The 18,167-nt window shown below is 35.1% G+C and overlaps 1 protein-coding gene across 2 annotated transcripts in view; it reads left to right on the forward strand.

Moving 5' to 3' along the window:
* Adgrv1 (adhesion G protein-coupled receptor V1) overlaps positions 1–18,167 on the forward strand; it is a 569,696-nt gene that overhangs the window by 194,391 nt on the left and 357,138 nt on the right. For both annotated transcript variants that reach the window (XM_058574584.1, XM_046428479.2), the window contains 11 exons: positions 1,868–1,985; positions 3,009–3,132; positions 4,031–4,169; positions 4,362–4,547; positions 4,810–5,042; positions 7,144–7,292; positions 8,698–8,899; positions 9,385–9,604; positions 12,082–12,321; positions 13,662–13,811; positions 14,853–15,326. In XM_058574584.1, coding sequence (XP_058430567.1) covers positions 1,868–1,985; positions 3,009–3,132; positions 4,031–4,169; positions 4,362–4,547; positions 4,810–5,042; positions 7,144–7,292; positions 8,698–8,899; positions 9,385–9,604; positions 12,082–12,321; positions 13,662–13,811; positions 14,853–15,326 — 2,235 coding nt within the window. The remainder of the gene's footprint in view (positions 1–1,867; positions 1,986–3,008; positions 3,133–4,030; positions 4,170–4,361; positions 4,548–4,809; positions 5,043–7,143; positions 7,293–8,697; positions 8,900–9,384; positions 9,605–12,081; positions 12,322–13,661; positions 13,812–14,852; positions 15,327–18,167) is intronic.

Genomic DNA, 18,167 nt, shown 5'->3' on the forward strand with positions numbered 1-18,167 from the left:
AGGAGTTTGTGATATGTTATAAGGAGAAAATATTGTTTTGTGTTAGATAAGCTATTCAAGTATGAGTTGCAGTGCTTATTTAAAATGAAAAATATATTAAAATGACGCAGAGTTTTTGCCAACATGCACATATCTGCAAATGACCATAAAAAATGCCTGAACACTGACTGATTCTGGGGTTACAAAAAAAAAAAAACAACTGGTTGAGCAGACAAATTTGTAAATAGGGATTCCAAAAATTATGAGCGTTAACTATATTTTCAACCAATAGCACCTCAGAGAAATTACTGTAAATACAAAGAAGCATGTAGAAGAATGTTCGTGGTAATATTATTTACAACAATTCATAGTCCTTGTTAGATAAATGTTGAAAATATTGTAAATGCAAACAATAGACTGTCCACACCAATTAAAAGGATAAATTAAATCTGCATGCAGAAATGTGGATGACTTTAATAGTATATACTGAAAGAAAAATTAAGAAGCAGACACATGCATTTAAGAGTGAGTGACAGGATGAGGAGGGATTTGACAAATGGTATTTAAAGGGCAGAAGCCAGGTACTTTGGTGAGCACCTGTAATCCCAGCTACTCTGAAGGCTGAGATGAAAGGAACACTTGAACTCAGGAGACCAGCCTGGGCAAAATAGTGAGACCCCATGTCAGAAACAACAAACAGGGCATGGTGGTGCACAACTATAATCTCAGCTACTCGAGAGCCTGAGGCAGGAGGATCACTAAATTCAAGGCCAACCTCAGGAACTTAGGAGGCCCATTTCTCAAAAATTTAAAAAGCACTGGGGATGTAGCTTAATGATAAAGTATCCTTGAGTTCAATCCCCAGTACCAGAAAGCAAAATAAAATGAACAAAAGAAATGGACAGATAAAGGAAAGGACAGAGACTAAATAGAAATAAAAGGCCATCCATTGTCCAATGGAAATAGTGCTGAAGACCAGAAGAGGATCAATACAAACTGTGCTCCTAAGATTCAGGACAAAAAAAAAATAAAAAGAATGAAACATAAAATCAGTAATATTCTGTTTCAAGCATGGTGGTGTGCATAGGTAGTTCCATCTACTTGGGAAGCTGAGGTGGGAAGTTCTGTTGAACCCAGGAGTTCAGGACTAGCCTGGGCAACATAGCAAGACCTTGAGACCTCATCTCAAAAACAAACAGCAAGGGGAAAAAAGTATAAGAAAACAGGATGCGTTCAGCAAGAAACAAGTGGAACATATAAGAACAAAGGAAACAAAATCTGAAAGGTGAAGATTAAAAAAAAAACTGAAATGTGTATATAAAATTCCAGGTTCCTGGATGGAAACACTAGATTTTCCTTATGAATTAGGCTCCTATATTGCTGTCTCTGGTACTATTGTTAGGTGCCAGAGATAACTTAACATTGACAATACAGGCCATGAGAAGGATGTCAGTGATAATTAACTACAACCTATCTCTAGCCTATCGATTGCAACTGTGACTATAATCTCAGGTCATCCATTGCTTGTTTTTCCTTCTTGAATGGAGCCAACTCCCCTTACAGATATTAAATCTGTGACTTTTTACAATTTACTTAAGATGTAACCATTTGTCCTCTAAAAGATTGAACTCCAGTATTGAAATTTTTCAATAAATTTAGGAGATGAGTTAATTTTTTAAATTTTTTTTCTATTAAGAGCATAAATGGAATTTATAATTAGAGTTGACTTTTTTTGTATAGTAATTCTCCCTAGATGCAGCCCTTATTCTAGGCGACAGAAAGGACTGAAAAAGTGATTATGTGCATAAACCTTATTCTGCTAATAAAAACACTCAAAGTTTGACTTTGGTCAATCTGGAAGATTTATTGTTCTTCTCATTTGGTATAGATGGAGTCTCAGAAGACCATTGTATTGCATGCACTGCAAGACACCGTGTTGGAAAAGGACAGGCATTATACAATTCAGCTGTTACCAATTGATGAGGTAGAAATATCTCCGGCAAAAGGTAAGAAAAATTTTGGAAATTAAAAAGTAGATTAAAGCAGATGATTAGTAGTTACAGAGATAGGCAATGTTAGGTTTTCTAATTCCTAAAATTTTGCTAAAACATAAAGATGTACTCAAGGTAAATACATTTTTAAATTAACATTATAATACCCCATGTTGGTAAGACATAGGTCAGATTTCATACTGCTCAGCTGTGACTTTTTAAATAAAAAATTTTTTATGAAGCAACATTATAAAATTAATTATGGTAGCTTCCTAAATGATGTGATATTAGGAGACTGGTTAAATGTGGCAGAATACTATGCAATCATTTAAAATGATGTGGCAGAGAAACAATTACATTGAAAACAAATAACAATTACATGGGTAATTGTTATGGTAATAAAATAGGTTTCAGAACAACATGCTCAATGTAACCCCATTTTTGTCATGTGCATGTTTCCTTCCTTCCTTCCTTCCTTCCTTCCTTTCTTTCTTCCTTTCTTCCTTTCTTCCTTTCTTTCCTGGAATGAAGCCCACAGGGCCTCATGCATGCTCCACATGTGCTCTGATGTGCTTGTCTTATGTAAGTTTGGAATTATTTATTTGAAATATTAATAATGGTTTTTGATTTCCTAAATTTTAAAAACATATTATTTTTATAATACAACATTATTTTAAACCAACACATTATGTTTGATATGTAGTGTATACCTGTTTTCATCTGAAACTAGAACTACGTATTTTGACACTTCAGAAACAGGCATCATATGGTTCCTGTGATGATTTGTTGCTTGGATCAATAGAGAATGTTTCAAGAAATTTTTTTGTTGTGTGTTCTGTCAACAATAATCCCAGTAAAAAATGGCCCAGAGTTTACTTATAAAAACTTTGTATCGTTACATGTCTTTTTTGCTATCAAACTCCATCCTATCCCATGGGTCTGTGACAAAAAGCAAATTCTGTGGTCAGGAAAATTCTAGTATTACTGTATATATTTTGGGTAGTTATCCTTTTGTGTTATGTGTCATCATCAACTTAGGTAGTGCATCAATAATCATTCTGGGAGAAAGGGGAGCACCAGGAGAAGTTGGGATAGCTCCGTCATCTAGGCATGTCCTCATCGGGGAGCCCTCAGCTAAATATAATGGTACTGCTATCATCAGGTAAGAGCTTCAAGATTTTTCTTTGCTTCTATGGGGTGATGACATTGTTTAAAGGATTAGTCTTAGTACACCATTCTTAGTGCATGCACAGTGTTCATGCTCATGATTTTCCATAGAGGTAGCATCATTTGGAGATGCTGCACCTTTTAGACTGAAATAGAAATTAGATCCCCAAAAGGTTTCAGACTAATGGATGATTTGCATAACCTACACCAAGGAAAGCTCGTGGTGTTGAGATCAAAAGTCCATGCTTTCAGCCCTATTCTGTAGCTAAATGTGCAATATAGGAGATATATTCCATCTTTGTTAGCATGTATGCCTTAGCTGAAAACCATCTTTTAAAAAAGCATCAAGATCAAAGATTTTGATTCTAAGTGTTACAATGTCAGGACTTATCATATAACTAAATTGGTATGATCATAGGCATGTCTGTTTCCCTCAAATTTTCTCATGAGGAATAGAGGTGGCAGCCATCAATGATGTGGCCAGATTTGACTCAATATTTTATCTTTTTAATAGTTATCCAAAGACAATTCTTTATCCTTTTCCATTAGCATGCACATGTATGAAGTGTTTATTATTCTTTGGAGAAGTTTGTTAGGCTATTCATATTTTATGCCCTGTGTATTAAAAATCTGTAACAACTTCTTTTTATCCCCTAAACCTCCCACTATTAATGTTCGGTTTTTGCCAATATGCTTGTCATACATTGACACTACACTAGCTCAGTATTTTCTAAGTACTTTCTTGCAGTTTATAATTGATAGACGAGTTTAGTTAAAAGAATAAAGTTCTTGAAATAAATGAAAATTGGTTACTGTTGAAAGATTCAGTAAACATTTAGGAAAAGTACACAGCAATCAAAATGTATTGAATATACATTTGTGTATTGTTGTAGCCTTGTTCGCGGCCCAGCGATCTGGGGGGAGGTCACAGTGTTCTGGAGAATCATCCCTCCTTCTGTGGGGGTGTTTGCTCAAACGTCAGGAAAACTGACAATGCGAGATGGACAGTCTGCAGCCATTGTAGTGATACAGGTATCAATGTTGCTGGCTTATTATGCCCTTCACTGTGTGTGTGTGTGTGTGTGTGTGTGTGTGTGTGTGTGGTGTTGGGGTGGGCCATGAGGAGGATGGTAATATTGCAGAATCTGTGGCTGCTTTTTATGTAAGAGGAATGTTTAAGTTTTACAGATTTTACTGTTAATGATTGTTTTCATCCCTCTCTAGGCTTTGAATGATAATATTCCTGAGGAAAAGTCTTTCTATGAGTTTCAGCTCACTGAAGTCAGCGAGGGAAGCGTGCTGAGTGACTCCAGAAGCACGGCCAACATCACTGTGGTGGCCAGTGACTTTCCCTATGGCCGATTTTCCTTTTCACAGGACCAGCTTCGAGTGTCAGAGGAAGCACTGGGGGTATGGTGTGACTTACTTAAAAATATTAATACTGTTTTTGTTTTTGATGTTGCGAATGCTCTTTAAAAGTATTCCCTTGTTCGTAGTCTAAAGTTTTTCACAAACACATTAAATTGCTCCTAACATTATTTTAACATATAACATATACTTTATAAGTTCATGTTTAATTTTGACATAATCCTGGTAAATAGTCTTTAATTAGAGATAATGTTGTCTGGTAGATTAGACATCCAAATCAAATGATAAAATGCTTTTTGCCTAGGTTAATGTCACGATCATCCGTTCGGGTGGATATTTTGGCCTGGTGAGACTCTGGTACAAGACTGTGAGCGGGACAGCAGATGCTGGCTCAGATTTTGTTTCTGCATCAGGAGAGCTCCTCTTTGAAGCCAGAGAGACGGTGAAGAGTCTGCTTGTTGAAATCCTTGATGACGACCATCCTGAAGGCCCTGAAGAATTTTCTGTAGCAATTCTAAAGGTGGAACTCCAGGGAAGGTAAAGGAGAACAGGAAATGAGTAAAAAAGAGGGAGAGAGAATGAATAAAGCTACATGTGAAGACACCAATACTGAAGTGTACAACTGTTCTTTTCTTGCTGTTTTTCGACCTATGTGATGTTCCAACAGCTCATAGAAGGGAAATTATGAAAAAGACTAGGTGTTATTATTTGCACTTTTCTGAATTTTAATTTTTCTCTTGAATGGACAGAGTATGTGGCTCTGGTCTGTGAATTCATTCAGAGCAGGCAGGGAATGAGCATGACACTGTGTCTAGTAATTTGGTGAGGAGAGATCCTAACTGTTCTCTAGGTCATGGGTCTGCTGGGGTGGCAGAATTTGCTTCCTGCTGTTTCTGTACCTTAGAAAGAACTGGAGGGAGGGGCATCTTCCATTGTATATCTGAAAGCTATATTATATTGTTTTCTTATGGGTGGTGCCCAGCATCAGTTTTAAAGTGGGGAAATTTTCGAGTGGAAGATGGTTGGCCAATAATGTGTACTATGTTTTTAGTGAAGATGAAAATTTAACCATCATGAGTCTCTTTCATTCTCTGTTTTCATGGAGCTGGCTCAGTTGATGAGATGGAAAACACCCTTAGCACATACTTGAGTACCCATGGTTGAACAGCTCACAGGTTCAGCAGCTTTGCAAGCTTCTCTCCTCTGCACAGCTTACAAAGGACACAAAGGGGGTCTTTCCACTAGAATAGCTTTTGTGTTTATAGGAACCTGGAATGAATTTTTTTTTTGTATATGAAAATAGTTTTACATTTGTTACATAATTTTGTGCTTTAAAAACTTTTTAAACTAAAATATTTCTCTCTCAGTGACTTAAGTAGAGGGTACATCATCCTAGCTGGGGGAAAAATGTTTTGTGTTTACTTACAATTCAAATCTTTAATTTCCCAGAAATGATTCGGTGACTGGCAATGGGAATGAATTTCTACACATATTAAATATGTTAAAAGTCAAACTGGTCACCCCTTGAACTGAATAAGTTCATTTTGGAAGAAATAGCTAATTAAATGTGAGATCCTATTTGTGTTATTGATTGATTATAAGGGGACTTAAAGATTTTTGCCTTCTTAGCTTTTTAAAAAAGTAGTTTCTACTTAAGTTTAATTCTGGGAATGAAGTGTGTCCTTCCAGATAAATTTCTGGACTTCGTTTGATCTGAAAAAAAAGTTGCATAGCACAGTGTTTTTTCCTTATTGCCTGCTCACTAGAATTACTACTACTTTGATACTAGTCTGTGGTAATCAGCTAATTTACAACCCATCTCAGAGTACTGATAATAGTTACTATTATCATTTAATATTTTAATCCTCAGTTTTCCAATTTTGCCTAATACAAAATATTTATTTACCATTTTTCAACTTTCAGTACAAGGTAGGTTATAAATATCAGGTAAACAGAATTTGAGAATTGTAAGGACTAAAATCATTCACTGTCATTTTTTTTATCTTTAGAAAATAAAGTATCATAAAGCCCTGTAAGTCAAAGCTTGTTCCATGGGAATAACATCTATCTTAAAAAATGTCTTTTGTAGAAATGTTATTATATAAGTAAACTGCCCTCAATATAAAGGAATTATAATTTCATTAAAATATTTTCTTAAATCTTGATGGTTTAACTTGAAACTTAATTAACGAAAAGATACTCCTTATATTTTTAAAGCAACCCTCGTAACCTAGCAATGTAAGTCTCACCCCTACCTGGTTTACTCTCTGAGTGCCCAAGGCTCATTACTATACATGTGCTCAGAAGTGATCTCCAGAGGTTTGTTTTATTTCAGTTGCTTCCAAATTTCCTAATAGATTTACTATATTCACATTGCCCAAGTTTAGTGATTTTACATTAGTTTTGGTTTCATGAAGATGCCAATAATTGGGAGAAGCACAGAAATCTTTTCAAAACATCATTTTTTTAAAAAAGGAGTACCTTAGTGTTGAGTATCCTTAAAAGTATTACAATACTTAATAGAGCTAAGTTACAGGAGCTAAAAATCCCAAAGGATCTTTCAATTCATGCTAAGCAATCATGTATTTGTTATTTATTTTTTGTGTTTTAAAATTTTATTTTTTATGACTTTCCAAAGAGGATATGATTTTACCATCCAAGAAAATGGACTTCAGATAGATCAACCTCCTGAAATAGGAAACACCTCTGTTGTTCGAATCATAATAATGAAAAATGATAATGCAGAGGGAATCATTGAATTTGACCCAAAGTATACTACTTTCAAAGGTAAGTCTAAGTGGCTTAATTGTATATTTTCCACCATCTTCTCAATTAGAAAGTACCTCAACATAGTATTCAGTTTGAATTTGCATATGTAAAATTTTCTTGGTTTGGTATATATATATGTGTGTGTGCACACACATATATATATATATACCTTTATATTTTTATATTTACTAATTTTGAAAATGTTTTTAATTATCAATATGAAGTCTTGAACCATTCTGTATATGGCAAAGCCAAATGGTTAAAAACAAGTAATTGTAGAAAAAAAATTATACTTAACCTTAGGATTATTAAAATGTTTCAGTTTTAAACATTTTAATGAAAACTTCTCTAAATTATTTAATTTCCTATGTCATAAGAAATTAGTGAATATTCACTTTTTAGTGAATAATTACCTTTGAAATGACTTTGTTATTGGTGCAGATGGAGGTAGTGTCTGGATCTTGATCCTATTTCTGGAAATAGTTTGAGTATCAGTTTCCCTTTGTAGAAGTTCCCTTCTATAGAAGCAGAGTACAAAATTCTTTGGTTATCTCGACATTTTTAAAGTTCATCAAAAAATCACTTGAGGAATTGGTTAATAATGACTCTTATGGGTAAATCATGCAAGACATTACTATTTCCTGAACTTTAGTATACAACTAGTAAAAGTTGTGTTGAATTTTTGCATGAAGAAAGAAATAGGATTTTGACTATTTTTTCCGTTTCCTAATTTTGATTCACTCTCTTTTGGGGAATCTTGGGTAATGCCTCTTTATATATAGTTTTTATGTAAGTGCAGTCTTATTTAGCCCTAGGTATGTGAACTCTATGAAATAATATTTTAATATATTGAGGTTAGTACAGCTCAAGTAGAAATAAAGATTTTAAAATAAATTTTTAAATTGAAATCAAGCATTGAGGTTGCATTTTCATATTCACAGTATATTTTAAAGGACCTGAAACCATAACAGAATTTTTTATGTGGATTTTTAAAGTATTCATATAAGTAGCATACATTTTATTTATTTATATTATTATCTTTCAACAAACTATATAGAACTAATCCATATATAAATTTGTAATCCATATATAAATTTGAAGTTTCTTAAGTCCAGCTAACATTGTCTTTATGTTTGTACGTGGTACACAGAGAAGGAATGCCTATGCTAATGATTAAATAGGTTGTTTGGATTCTAACCTTTACTCTTCACTATAACTTTCAACATCTAGTGAACTACATTATTCCTAAAAAAACGAGTCATGAAATTTTCACTAATCGTTTTTAAAGTGATAGATGAATTACAGAAAAACCAAGTGCTTGCCTTGTCACATAATGTTTAGTTACCTAGTTTAATTTGTCTGAATCTTATAAAAGTTGGTCGCTTTGTCCCGTGTACCAGTTAACTCCCAGTTCCCCTTACAGTGGAGGAGGATGTTCGAGCAATTGCGATCCCAGTGGTGAGGTTGCATGGAACTTATGGCACTGTGACTGCTGATGTCATCTCCCAGAGCTCCTCTGCTGTTCCAGGAGGTGTCAGTTATATGCTGCACAGCAGTTCAGTCACCTTTCAGCATGGACAGAACTTAAGTTTTATAAATATCTCCATCACTGATGGCAGTGAAAGGTTGGTAATCCAGGAAACAGTGTGGGCCCACATAAAACATGATATTGAGATCTGACTCTAACATGCACCCATAATACATGTGCCCATTGAGAAAGAGCAGATGAAAGACTTTGGGGGATACTGGGCATAGGGAAAGGGGTTTTGGAAACCACCATGGTTGTCTATGTCATTTCCTTTTAAATAGAAGAGATAATTTCTATTCCTGTAGACTTAAAGACTCTAATCAGAATGTGGAAACATCCTTCAGTGCACTGCCTTAATCCGTAAGCAACTGAAAAGAGAGCAGGAAAGTCTAATAACTGTCCTAGGTTATGTAATATTGATGCTGATCATTCATGCTTTCAGTTAAGCACCCTCTTCTTCCATTTGGTGTGTGACTACTGTGCCTTGAATATGTATGATCAATTTGGAAAATGACTAGTTATTTGGATTTTACAAGCATTTTAATATGTTTAGACTCAGAATTGCTCCTTCTCGCTATGCAGTGAATTTGAGGAGCCTTTTGAAATTCTTCTCACTGGAGCTACTGGTGGAGCGATCCTTGGGCGCCACCTAGTGAGCAGAGTCACCATCGCCAAGAGTGAATCTCCATTTAGCACTATAAGATTTCTCAATCAAAGCAAAATTTCTGTTCCTAACCCCAATTCCACAATGATTTTATCCTTGGTCTTCGAAAGAACTGGAAGACTCTTAGGAGAGATTCAGGTAGAGTTATTCTTTTTTTGGTTTTAAAAATAATTTTTGATAGACTGTATATGATTTTGGATTTTCTTCTCCAAATATATATGCTTATTCACAATCAATAAATAGTATTTATTAATTACCTTGTATGGGTAAAATGGTTTCTGGATAAGATGAAGTACATAAAAGTGTATTGGACATACATCTATCCTCAGGGAATTCTTGAGAGCAAGTTAATGATTCTGTTTAAATTAATCACTTCAACAAATATTTTTTTTTATTTTTATGTTTTTTTTTTTTTTTCGGTACCAGGGATTCAACTCAGGGGCACTTAACCACTGAACCACATCTCCAGCCCTTTTGCATGTGTTTTATTTAGAGATAGTGTCTCAATGAGTTGCTTAGTGCCTTTCTAAGTTGCTGAGGTTGTCTTTGAACCTGTGATCCTCCTGCCCAGCCTCTTGAGAGCCACTGGGATTATAGGCATGTGCTACTATGCCCAGCTTCAACAAGTATTTATTGGGAGATTTCTATGTGCTGATCCTGTTTTAAGTACTAAGAACATATTTGTGAATTAGACAGAACTCTTATGTGTTCTTACAGAGTGCTCATTTTAGAAAACATTACTAAACAGTAATAAAATTAGTATAAACACATTATCTGATGACAATTAAGGCTCTGTTTATAAAATTGGGAGATACAATTGTGAATGACCTGCTGTCTACTTTTCTTTTTTGTGTGGCACTAGAGGCTAAACTTAGGGCACTCTATCACTGAACTATACTTGAGCCCTTTATTATTTTTCACTTTGAAATGGATTTTGCTAAGTTGCCCAGGCTGGCCTTGAACTTGCAAACCCCCTCTTCAACCTCCTAACTAGCTGGGATCACAGGCCTGCTCCATCATGCCTGGCTGCTGGCTACCTTCAATTGGATGTTGAGGGTATGATGTTGAAGCTGAAGGCTGAGGGCATGTAATTGTTAGAGGGTTGAGAATGTGGGAGTAATAGGTCCTGCAGAGACATAGCCTGACATGAGGTAGGAGAGGTCCCAGTGGTCAGGGCTTGTAAGTGATGGTACAGTAGTAGTACAAGATAGATCAGAGGGTCAATAGGTACTTAATCACATAGAACCTCCTTTGCCAAGTGAAAGATCAATTCTGGGTGAAAATAGGATCCTATTACAGAGACTTAAGAAGGGAAATAATGTCATGGATTGTCATCGAAAGCATCTCACCCTGAATACTGTTAGGAAAGTGGTTTGCCCAGAAGCCATTGAAGCAGTGTAGAAGCAGCAGGGATTAAGTTAGGAGGCTACTGCCCTCTGCAGAAATGGTGGTGGAAAGAGATGATCAGTGAATAAACATTGAGTGTGTTTTGGAGGAAATTTCACTGGGTTCAAATTGGAGGCTGAGAGAAAGAGAGGAATCAAGGATACCTTCTAGAATTTTAGTTTGAACAATTGGCTAAATAGTACTGTTTTCTGATATTCAGAAGTTTGGGGGTGAATCAGGAGTTCTGTTTTGCCATGTTAACTTGAGATACTAGTTGACATGCCAGTGGAGGAGTCAAGTAGGCAGGGGAGTGTGTGAGTGTATGCACAGTGTGTGGTCAGGGCTGTGGCACCGAGTGGGAATACACTGACACTCAGAGAGTTGTTTGAAACCTTGAGACCAAGGAGTGTAGATAGTGATGTGGAAAGTATGTAGCTGAGCCCTGGGCTTCTGGAATTTAGCATTCAGAGCAGAGAGCCAGCAAAGAAGACTGAAAGTAAAGGTGGAAGAAAACCAGGAAGGCATGTGCCCTGTAAGTACCATACAAGCCAAGAAAGATAGCAAGAAAAAGTAATGGTTCAGCTGTGTCTAGTGCTGCTGAAAGATCAAGTGACAAGCAAGAACACGTGCCCCGTTTTTTTTTTTCTTCATAGTTGATATGAAAAATATGCAATTTGGAATTATTGAAATTCAAAAATACATTTATTATAATGTGAAAAATTTTTACTTATAACAACTTATGAAGATTTCTGTTCATTTTACAATAAGAATTTAAACTACATTTAGAAGGAGCTGCACACTCACCAGAATGTTCACATAGCTTTATTGTCTTCTTCCGATATGCTTCGATTGGCAAAAACTGTGTACACAGCAGGACAGTGTTGTACTCATAAATTTTAAAAATGTTTGAATTTTTCTGATATTTTAAAGTATATTTCTGCTATCTTGTGGTCATTACGAATGACTAGATGTTAATATTTTTCATCTCTTCGTAGATAGTTTATGAAAACTGACATTCTATATAGACATGTAGGTTATATTTGCAAATGCCATTGTTTTTTAATTAAAAAATAAGCTGATAAAGTAGGAATTCTCTGGAGATATCCTATAATAATAGTTTTATAAATATATGGATGTAAGTATTTTTCTAATACTATATATACTGCAATAATCCTTTGGTTAAAACTGATCTTATCTATTAAAAAATAAAAAAACAAAACATTTTGCAGGTAAACTGGGAGATAGTAGGACCCAATTCTCAGGAAACCTTACCACCACAGAACAGAGACATTGCAGACCCAGTGAGCGGATCCTTCTTCTTTGGAGATGGAGAAGATGGAGTGAGAACCATAATTCTGGCAGTCTATCCTCATGAAGAAATTGAAGTTGAAAAGACCTTTGTAATTAAACTTAAACTTGTGAAAGGAGAAGCTAACTTAGACTCCAGAGCTAAAGATATTACATTAACTGTAAGTCTGACTTTAACCTACAAAATTTCATATTCAATAGATTTATCAAATACATTTATAGTTTGAAACTCTATATGCTTGTGTTGAATTGAAAATTATGAAGCCATAAGAAGTCATAGTGATTCCTACAGATCAAACTTTTTCATTTTTATGTTTGTTCATGACATAGCCTGATTATTAGCAATTTTTTAAAAGTTTGAAGAGAGTGATACTTATTTTACAATCTTTGAGAAAATTTGGTGTTTTGGGAATATTTGGCACTTTTACAAAGGAAATATTTGTTATGTCATCTTTGTCTTCAAAATAAAGAAAAATTATTAATGTGCTACAAATCAGGTTTTTTGAAGAAAGAATGCACTTGTTTGATTATCACAATGATTTGGTATTAGATTAGACCTGGATTCAATGTATTTGATATGAATCACTTAGTTATGAGGGCCAGAATTACTGGGAATTAAGTAGCCCAGAATTAGTAGGCTACTGAAAACAATGTAGAGAGATAGCACAATTAGATTTTTTTTGTTTGTAAAATACTCTTGTTTGGAATCTACTTCTGTCATAGTATTCTGAAGAAAGAGAACCAGTAGACCCATACACATAGAGTAATTGCAAAAGAGAAAAATATTTTAAGGAATTGACTCCTGTGATTATGGGAGTTGGCAGGCAGGAAACCCAGGAAAGAGCTGAAGCTGTCTGTGGGTCTTGACTGGGAATTCGTGGGGCAAACTCAAGCAAGGTTCCTGAGTTACAGTCTTGAGGCACTATTTCCTTCTGCTGCAAGAAACTTCAGTGTTTGCTTTTCAGTTCTTCAGTTGGCTGGATAAGGCCACCCACTGTAGAGGCTGATCTCCTTTATTTGGAGTCAGCTGATCCTTAAGGTTAATCATATCTATAGAACACCTTTTGACAACATCCAGACTGTTGTTTGACCAAACAACTGGAGGTGTAGTCCTTCCTGTTTGAGGCATAAAATTAAGCATTACAGGGCCTTTTTGCCTCTGTCCACTTTATGCCATAGCTAGAAAATCAAGATGAATAAAGCAAAAATTAGGTATCAAATTCATATCATTTTCAGGTTTTGCAAATTATAATTTTCTGCATACTTGTTCCCATTATTTTTATGGAATAAAAACCTATTCATGTTAGACAACAGTTAGTATAGTAGTTTACTCTCTTTTTTTAAATTAAGTAGATAAATATATTATAGTCAAATGTTATTTCTATGTTTCTTCTATTTTCTTGGCTTATTGGTGCATTAATATGTTGGATGCTATAATTTCATCATAGTTGTTTATTTACTCTGCTCTCTTAATGGTTTTTATTTATTTATTTATTTTTAGATACAAAAGTTTGGTGATCCAAATGGAGTTGTTCATTTTGCTCCTGAGTCTTTATCTAAGAAGACTTATGTGGAGCCACCAGGTTTGGAAGGACCGCTGGTCATCACTTTCTTTGTCAGAAGGGTAAAGGGCACCTTTGGAGAAATTACGGTATTATTTTTCATTTGATTTTTCCAAGTATACCAATTTACCAATTGAATGTGGTCAAGAGGGACAGAGAGCCTGCATTTTTCTTTAAAGTTTTTGAAAAACTAAAATTACTTGGGTTTTTGAGATAAATTGAGAGGCTTCATTTAAGCACCTCTGGGCTCTCCAGATCTCATCAAATCTGGTTTTCTTTCTAAATTCAATATGACTACAGTTAGTGTGTGAAGGACCTTTCTCAGGCTTCATTGTGAAGGACTGAATATTTTGTATTTTATTTCTTGCTATAAATATGGAGCCTTTTCTGTGTAAGCCTCTTGATTTTTTTTTTTAAAGAAATTACTTATTATCTTCTTTAGGGCTTTATTTATCAACAGGATTTCTCCATTTAGCAAGTGTTTTTTAAGGGGTTGCATTTGTGTGTTTATTGATATAAACTGAGGATTCTCTTGGAAGTTCTCTTGGTATTTGGCTAAGGTCAACGACAGACATTTCTTTGCTAGAAAAATATATTTTGTGAAATTTCTGCATACAGTTAACCTCTCTTCCAGTAATGGATATTAACTGATACTTCTTCAGTTGAATTTTTATAGTTTGGAGTTCAACAATGCTTGGGAAGTAATGATAAATTCTTGATAATTTATAAATATTTCCTTTATATTTAAAATAAACAAAACCAAATTCTGATGTGAATCATCAAAGTTTCTACTTATTTTTATCTTAAAATATCGTATATGGTTCACTAATTAATGTAATTATGGAATTGGTGTGCTAAAGTTAGTTAACTTGCTTTTCTTTCTTCAAAATACTCTATTATTTTAGAAGCAGGTCAAATAGTGAGAATTTTAAATCATGTTCTGCAAATTACAATGAAGGCCTGCAGTGATTCATATACTACACAAACTTACATATACTTAGAGGATTTGGCTTTGAATGTAATGATGCACAACAAAATTTATTTTTGAACTTTATAAAGGGATATTTAAGTTATTTGGTTTAATATAGTGGATTATCTAACTTTGTTGGAATTTTTCCCTTTTATTTTAGATTTACTGGGAATTAAGTAGTGAATTTGATATCACTGGTGACTTTATTTCCACAAATGGATTTTTCACCATGGCTGATGGAGAGACTGATGCAAGCTTTGATGTTCATTTGCTGCCAGATGATATACCTGAGATAGAGGAGGACTGTGTGATGCAGCTAGTTTCTGTAGAGGGAGGAGCAGAACTGGATGTGGAAAAATGCATCACATGGTTTTCTGTGTCTGCAAATGATGATCCACATGGAGTATTTGCCTTGTATCCAGATCACCAGTCAATACTTATTGGACAGGACCTTATTAGATCTGTCCAAATTAATATCACCAGGCTTGCTGGCACATTTGGAGATGTGGCTGTTAGATTTCGAATATCATCTGATCATAAAGAACAGCTAGTTGCTACTAAAAATGCAGAGATGCAGCTGGTGGTTCAAGATGGTGCCAGATATAAAGTTGACATGGTTCCAATAAAGAATCAGGTTTGTGATATCCTTATTATTCTTTTAAGGGAGTCTTTGCTTACCTCATGATTAGTTATGAGTCTTGCTTAGACATTTAAACATATCAATGAAAAGGCCTTAGGGAATGCATAGTAATTATTGGACAATGCTTTTGTAGATTATAAATGACTAAGTATATTTGTCTAGATAATAGCAGGGATTATTCAATACTTACAAAGTTCCAGGATAGTATAGTGAGAGAGACTTATTCTTGCTCTCTGGGACTTGAAGGGCCTGCATTAAGTATAGAAACTGATACCTGCTTCTGTCCTTGAAATTTTGGACATCAGTATGATTTTTTTTTAATTTTTATTTTTTAATTTTCAGCGGACACAACATCTTTTATTTTTTGGTATGTGGTGCTGAGGATGGAACCCGGGCTGCACGCATGCCAGGCAAGCACGCTACCACTTGAGCCATATCCCCAGCCCTCAGTATGATTTTTTTGAGAGTATTAAGAAAGAGAGAGTAGCATATCTCTCTGCCATCATTTGTGCCATAAAAAGAGTGATAAAAAGGCCTAAATTTCCTGTTGGTCAAGTAGATACCCCAGCAGTCTTTCTCAGTCTTTGAACCCACAGAAAGTGATTTTAAGTGACTGTTTATCTTAATCCTTATAAGGATGGTGCAAACCACATCATTCTCTATGATAGGAGAGAAGTTATTTAATTGAATTATCTTATGATTAATAAAGATTGCTCAAAAGGTAGCCAGATTGCAGTTACCATGTGAAGAATCAGTAGGGTGCATTGTGAAAAATGGGGTGAATCACAAAGTCATCAAGAGAATAAGTTGTCTCTTCTGAGGAACACTGAGGAGTTGAATTCTGAAGCCTTTGAGGAACACCCAAATGGAGGTCATGAAGTTGAATCAGAGATATGGAAGGCCATGCTGAAGAACATGATCACCGCCTAAATATTAGGGCGCTATTTTCATGGAGCTGTGGTGGCTGTCAGTGTTGGCCAAGAAAGGAGGATAGCAGAGAGTCAAAGTTTTTGTCACTCTGTCTTAAAGAGGCCTTCCTCTTGTCCCAATCCTGGAAGTGTCAGATGACTGATGGGAAGGTCCTGGGGCTGAGGTTTGGAGGAGTACTGAAATCATAGTATGACCTCTTTCTCTTTATAGATCCTAATCAAGCAAGAACTATCATAAACAGGGAGCTTGGATTGAATGTGAGATTGGAGTTTCAGTTTATGTAGGCCTAGTCTTTTGTATTCCTAAAAATGACAGAAAGTTTTGAGATTTACTTGCAACAATAAAGGATGATGGAAAGAGACTTCACAAAACACAAAGCAAGAGAGAAATGATGTAGCTTCTTATTTGTTTCATCCATTTTATGTAAAGTTGCAATCAATAGAAGAAAGGTGGTCATTCAGAATAAGTAACAAGTCCATTACACTAATTCATGCTTACTGTGTAAGTTTTTGATCTTTTGTGCACCTAGGTATTTAACTGTATTTGGTGTTTGATACAAGAGAAAAATGGAGGCTTGTTTGTGAGACGTGGGATTCATAATTATTACTACGAGCCTGTAGTTTTCTGGGAAACTGACTTAAGGTCATGGCCCTGATTTATAAATTTTTAAACTCCAAATCCTATATCCAAAATAGTGCAATATTGGGTAAAAGAGAGGGAAATTAAGTTAACCAGAAAATCATTGTATTAAGTCTCTTTTACAAATTAGAAGAAATTTTCAAAAATACATCATGCCTAAATTTTATAACTGGAAACATTCTCCAACACATTCATAGCATCACATTCTGAACAGTCAATTATAAGCTGCTAATGAATACTAGGGGTCATTCTTTAACTTCTTAAGGAATAGATTTGTATCATTTTATATATTGCATTAATTTGCCAACAAGCCTTCCACAGAGAAGATTATTGTATTATTTTGCTAACTGATGTGTACAGTTGAAAGTTGCACTCACCTAAAATATATGATATGTATTATATGGACTAAGACACTTGATCTGCCTGGCTATTAGATAGCTTTTTGTGGTACCTAGATCATTTTGAATGATATAGTTCTTCTTTCATTTTACTTGGACAGCATAATGGCATAGTTTATGAAGACACTTAGATTTCCTAATACCACATTTGAATTATGTATAGTGTTCTTAAAATCTTCTTTGAACCTAGTTTGTTCTTATGGTTTCTAAATTTCAAGAATAGAAATAAAATTTACTAGCTCATGCATACTGAGAAGCTTGCTATATTTGCTTACTATAACTTCTTTCATTAACCTATTTCAAATGCATGGATTCTTTCTTCTTCACTCCTATAGTTGGCAATGTGTAGTATAAAATTGCACATAATTAGATATTGGTGAGTTAGTTTTTCAAAGTAACTTTTCGGGTCAAGATGCAACATGCTTATAAAACAAGGGCAGGATTTTTTTAAGGATCCACTTCCTCCCTCCCATCCGAGATGTAACACATTGTTCTTTGAGGTTTGGGATATTATTACACAATATAGTTACACAGCACATAGTGCAGAGTATGTAATTCTTGCTCCATACTTCTGGGTAACAGTTAGGATTTCAGACAGGTCAGGATAGGCCAACCAAAGGGAAGACAACCAAGGCCATGACATGTTTAATCTGTTGTGATGTGGCTACTTTCAAGCGGGTCTTTGAACAAGGAAAGCTTCTGCTAAGACTCTTGATGTAGGTTTAAGACCTGGACCATGGACCACACCTCTCTAAGAAGTGGGTTCTTGGATGAGGCACACACTGACTGCAGGAACCACTGGTTCACTGAAGGAACATGTCTAGGTTTAAAGGGCTTAAGTGGGAAGAATGAAGGAGGAGATTTACCT

This window comes from Marmota monax, unplaced genomic scaffold (assembly GCF_021218885.2).
Source record: "Marmota monax isolate L192 unplaced genomic scaffold, Marmota_monax_Labrador192_F-V1.1 WCK01_AAM20220418_F8-fsc00018, whole genome shotgun sequence".
Taxonomy (NCBI): Eukaryota; Metazoa; Chordata; class Mammalia; order Rodentia; family Sciuridae; genus Marmota; species Marmota monax.